General features: G+C 35.3%; 1 protein-coding gene across 2 annotated transcripts; it reads right to left on the bottom strand.

Annotated features, from left to right (window-relative positions):
- Positions 1-284: 284 nt before the first annotated feature.
- Positions 285-1,397, bottom strand: LOC133788403 (universal stress protein A-like protein). Of its 2 annotated transcripts, none has more exons than XM_062225874.1 (4): positions 1,100-1,397; positions 918-1,024; positions 710-828; positions 285-568 (listed from the first exon to the last, which is right to left on the bottom strand). In XM_062225874.1, the coding sequence occupies exons 1-4, from the start codon at positions 1,299-1,301 to the stop codon at positions 472-474; spliced, it is 525 nt and encodes a 174-aa protein (XP_062081858.1). In that variant the 5' UTR covers positions 1,302-1,397; the 3' UTR covers positions 285-471. The 2 variants fall into 2 exon arrangements, with proteins under 2 accessions (XP_062081858.1, XP_062081859.1); XM_062225875.1 differs by having other exon boundaries at positions 1,124-1,396.
- Between the last annotated feature and the right edge of the window lie 4,377 nt (positions 1,398-5,774).

Here is a 5,774-nt window from a genome sequence, read left to right as displayed (position 1 = left end):
CTCGTTCACAACACAGATTTCTTCCCAAAAAAAAACGAGTGTTCATTTCTTCTAATTAACGATCCAAAATTACAAATCACAAATAAAATTTAACTTTAAATCTCAATCTCACAAATAAGTTGGATAAAAAAGTATAATTATAAATATTTATTTTAACATTATGATATTATATAAAACTAATTTGAGATTGCATATACAAATTTATTAAGTGTGAATATAATTGAGAAAATCAAATTGGAACTCTTTTATTTTGGCTTTGCTCATGGCAATTGCGTAAACCAACATCAAAAAGGATATTTCCACTTTTATTATTATTTTCAAAGAAAAACTCTTTCTCATGATATGTACACACAAACAAGTGAAAATGCAAACCAAAAAAAATAGTACAGAATTTCTAAATTACTCCAAGTAATAAAAAAAGAAAGACTAACAAACTTTCACCGAAAAGAGAGAAGAAGAAATATATATGTATCATTTGTTCTCAGCATTTGTTTTGGGCTTCTTCACTATCAAGACTGGACATTTCACATTCTGAGCACAGTGGTTGCTCACACTACCAAGAAAAGCCCTGCCAATGATCAACAGTGCCTTAGAATTCATTTATCAAAAAAAATTAAAGAATCAACATCTTCAATATTAATGATCAACATTAACAATTAAACAATATTTAAGAAGAGAAGAAAATGAGTCATATTAAAATGGGACCTACCTTTTAAGGAGACCATAACCATGGCTTCCCATGACAAACACGTCAGCACCAATATTCTCCACCACCTGGCAAATCACATCCCTAGGATCACCGCTCTCTATTCTCGACTCCACCTTAACCTAAAGGACAATTTCGTCAATACACATTTCAACCATTACAAAATGACATGTTTAACCCTTACAGAAAAAAACAAGTCTGAAGAACTCACATCCTGAAGATCTCTGCACGTTCTCTTAGCTTTCTCGATCACGCAGTCCGCCACGTCATTACCGTATTTGGTCATAGCAGCCATGATATCAGTTGAAAACAAATACCCTGAAATCAATGACAAAATTACCAAAATGCCAGTAAGCCAACGAAGGCGACACTACAAACTACATATCAAAATACCTGAAGGGCCCTCCTCCTCCTCACCTGTGCCATCTAGAGCCGTATAAACGGTCCGTGGGGGCTTGACGTAGAGTAAGATAAGGGTATCTTTGGAATTAACAGTGATCACGTTCTTGAGGCACCACGAGAGCGCGTACGCACTCTCCTCACCTTCATCGACGGCCACGAGGATCTTCCGCTCCATGGTCGATACGTCAGCCATTGATCTTGTCTGGTCTCTGATCGGACGGCTATAAATTTGTTGAGAATTATTTTGAAATTTAAACGTTTTTTGTCAAGTATGTATTATGCAAGAGGAAATGTTGTGAAATGGGTATTTATAGTGAGGCCTGGAATTGGGTTTAGCTTTTTCTGTTGGCGGTTTTCTGGGTTTTGGGCTTTCTTGTTTGATGGTTTTTCAGACAGTGGGCCCATTATCTATGTTAATAATATTATTCTTATTATATAATTTATATTTCATAATTATCTTAAGCCTGTCTCTTCTGCCACTAGCACGGTGGCACTGACAAGTGAACGGTATGAATTCATATAAATATATATATATATATATGGGGAATTATAGGGCTCTCGGGATTTACAATTCTACAGTTCGTGAACAGTTTTTCAAAGCGATTTTTTTTTTATGACTATATATATTGTAGCTATTTAGAGCATCTTGCAAATTTTTAGAACATTCCAAATAGTTTACAATACTGAAAACTAGGTTCAAACATGTTGCACGCGTGACTAATTTTTTTTATGCGCGTGGAAAACAACATGTTTGAACCTAGTTTTCGGTACTGTAAACTATTTAATATTTCTGAAAATTTACATAATGCTCTAAATAGCTACAATATATACGGTTATAAAAATAAAATCGCGCCGAAAATTATTTACGGATCGAGTAACACTAATAGTCCTACTAATAAGATTTAAAGGGAAGTCCTATAAAAAAAATTGTCATATATATATATACTAGTTGTGGTCCAGTGGCTGCTGTTATACAAAATAAAAAATATATATATTTATGATATTTATACATCACAATAAAATAAAAGAAGATAATTTTTTTTTAAAAAATGAAATGATATATATATAAATAACATTATGTATAGTCAATTTTTTTTATATATGTATTTGTTAAATCATACAAAATTCACATAATTTATATAAATCTACATATAATTTTATTCTTTTTTTTTTTTGCGGAGTATACAGTTTGTCCCCTAGTTTAAAAATTATATATTTATAATACCCTAAACAAATTTTTGATAAAATTTATTTTTTCAAAGACTTTTTTACCCTTATTTATATTTATAATTAAAATTATTTTTAATTCTTTTAATAAATTAATAATACTTAAAATTTATTTTTAAAAACTTATAAACTTAAATAAATAATAATAATAAAATAGAATAAGATAAATACATAAAGTAAATAAAAACGAGTATTACGCTTTATTACTATTTGCAATTTATTTAAGGTTAACGAGTCTTTGAAAAAATAATTTTGATACTATTTTGGTATAAACAATAAATGAGAGGTTAATTATAGTATTTATAAAAATCGAAAGGTATATATATTATTTTACTTAAACCTAAGGGACCAAACAGGTGTATATATAGGGGAGTTCTACTATAGAGACTTCACTTTGAGCCCTACCGGTAGGACTTTCAGTATTTCTCAACCCTTGAACAGTTTTCGGCGCGATTTTTTTTTATGACCGTATATATTGTAGCTATTTAGAACATCCTGCAGATTTTCAGAAAATTCCGAATAGTTTACAGTACCGAAAATTTGGTTCAAACATGTTGATTTCCACGCACATAAAAAAAACCCGTGAACAGTTTTTGGCACGACTTTTTTTATGACCGTGTGTATTGCAACTATTTAGAGCATCCTGCAAATTTTTAGAAAATTCTGAATAGTTTACAGTACCGAAAACTTGGTTCAAACATGTTGTTGCACGCGTGACTAATTTTTTTTATGCACGTGGAAATCAACATGTTTGAACCTAGGGGCTTCACTTTAAGCCCTATCGGTAGGGCTCTCAAAGCATCCTGAGAGCATCTTGCATATTTTCAGAAAATTTTATGACCGTGTATATTGTAGCTATTTAGAGCATCCTGCAGATTTTCAGAAAATTCTGAATAGTTTACAGTACCGAAAACTAGGTTCAAACATGTTGATTTTCACGCGCATAAAAAAAATTAGTCACGCGTGCAACAACATGTTTGAACCAAGTTTTCGGTACTATAAACTATTTGGAATTTTCTGAAAATCGCGATGATACTCTAAATAGCTACAATATACACGATTATAAAAAAAAATCGCGCTGAAAACTGTTCAAAGGTTGAGAACACTGAGAGCCCTACCGGTAGGGCTTAAAGTGAAGCCCCTATAAAAGAATTGTTATATATATATATATATATATTGAGACAATTTTATTCAAAAATTTTACAAATATGTGAGTATTATAAAAAAAATAAGAGGAAAAAAAGAAAGAAAAACAAAATTAAGTTATAGGAATTTAAAACCGAAAATTATATATGCATCATTTATTACACATAAGGCTTATTATATTGCACTATGTATAATCAAATAGTGTCTGATAATGTAATCAGAGAAGAGAGAGAGAGAGTTTGTTATGTTGAATATTCGGTATATATCATCAATTGTTATCGTACAATGAGTAAGGGTCTATATATACACTTAAGAGAGGATCCTATATTTTTTGGTATTTACACAATATGCACTAATATATACATAATTACATCTGGTGCTTATCAGCCCCCTCAAGATCATCGGGCTAGGGTGAGCTTGGTGCGAAGAGACTAAAAAGGTTGAGAGGCCAAAGGCTTAGTTAGGCAATCAGCAAGTTTTTTTGCAGAAGGAACAAACTGTACATGAAGAGTGCGAGCAACGACCCGTTCCCGAACAAAGTGAAAGTCAATCTCGACATGCTTAATGCGAGCATGTAAAATAGGATTGGCTTTCAAATAAGTAGCACTGAGATTATCACAACAAAGGGTAGAAGGAGCAGACAAAGGAACACCAATATCATGAAGAAGTGATTCAAGCCAAGTGAGTTCAGAGGTGCCATTTGCAATGTTGTGATACTCGGCCTTGGTACTAGAGCGAGAGACAACCTTTTGCTTAGATGAGGTCCACGAGATAAGATTGGAGCCAAGAAAAATACAATAACCGCTGGTGCTACGACGATCATTGGGGCAGGAGGCCCAATCCGCATCAGTGTAGCAGAGAAAGGAAAAATCAGGTGAGACCATAGTCCATAGTGAGGTGTACCCTTGAGGCAACACAATAAGTGTTTGAAAGCAAGCCAATCCACGTCAGTCGGTTGATGCATAAACTGACAAAGCTTGTTAACGACATAGGCGATGCGGGATGAGCCATGGTGCAATATTGGAGAGCACCACCTGTGTTGCGATATGTAGTTCCATCAATAAGAAGGATGCCAATGTGAATAGAGAAGGGAGTGCCAGTGACCATGGGGGTAGCAGCAGGTTTAGTGTCAATCAAATCAGTCCTAACCAACAGGTCATGAATGTATTTAGCTTGGGACAAATGGAGACCTTGCGGTGTGCGAACAGCTTCCAGGCCCAAGAAATAATGCAGAGGACCAAGGTCCTTAAGGGCAAAACGCTGCTGGAATTCTGTAATTAAGGCAGTAAGAGCAGTGGAAGTACTCCCAGTCACGGTGATATCATCTATGTAAATAAGAACAATGGTTGTGACACTTGTGGCGCGATGAATAAACATGCTGTTGTCGGAAGTTGAAGCTGAAAAACCAATTGACAGTAAGGCATGAGTGAGCTTATGAAACCAAGCAAGGGGAGCCTGCTTCAATCCGTATAATGATTTATGAAGTTTACAAACAAGATGAAGATTGTTTGTATCAATAAAGTCGGGAGGTTGTTGCATAAAAACCTCCTCAGAAAGATCCCTATGTAGAAATGCATTAGAAACATTGAGCTGTCGGATCTGCCAATTAAAAAAAACAGCCAGAGAAATGACCAACCGAACCGTGGCTGCCTTGACAACAGGGTTGAAGGTCTCAAAATAGTCCAACCCCTTTGTTTGGTGATAACCTTTGGCCACTAAGTGGGCTTTATACCTGTCAATACTACCATCAGCCTTAAGCTTGAGACGATAAACCCATTTACACCCAATAATAGTAACAGTAGGCGGAGGAGGAACCAATGTCCAAGTCCTATTGCGATGAAGTGCTTCAATTTTAAGAGACATAGCATGGCACCATTCAGGAGACTTGTTGGCCTGAGCAAAGGTTTGAGGTTCAGGAACTTGACCTGCATAAACACTAACAAACACCCGAGGCTTATGAATGCCTGCTTTAGCTCTAGTGGTCATCGGGTGAACATTAGTAATAGGGATAGTAGGTGCATCGGATTGGTTAGGTAAATCTACTATCATCGGTACAGAAGGGGGGGAGGAAGGAGGGGAAACAAGAGAAGAGGAGGGAGAAGGCAGTAAAGAAGCAGTCGAAGAAGAAGAGACTGAGGGAGAAGAAGGAGGAGGAGGAGAAGGGGAAGGAGAAATAGAGGAGAGAGTGGGAAAAGGTGCTGGTGGAATCAAAAGAAAACTAGAGGAAGAAGTAGTAGAGGAAGGAGAAGAAGGAGAGGAAAAGGGAAATGAGCATTCATTGAAGATGACATGA

Source organism: Humulus lupulus, chromosome 7, assembly GCF_963169125.1.
Source record: "Humulus lupulus chromosome 7, drHumLupu1.1, whole genome shotgun sequence".
NCBI classification, from domain to species: domain Eukaryota; kingdom Viridiplantae; phylum Streptophyta; class Magnoliopsida; order Rosales; family Cannabaceae; genus Humulus; species Humulus lupulus.
This window is presented reverse-complemented; position numbering and strand designations above follow the sequence as displayed.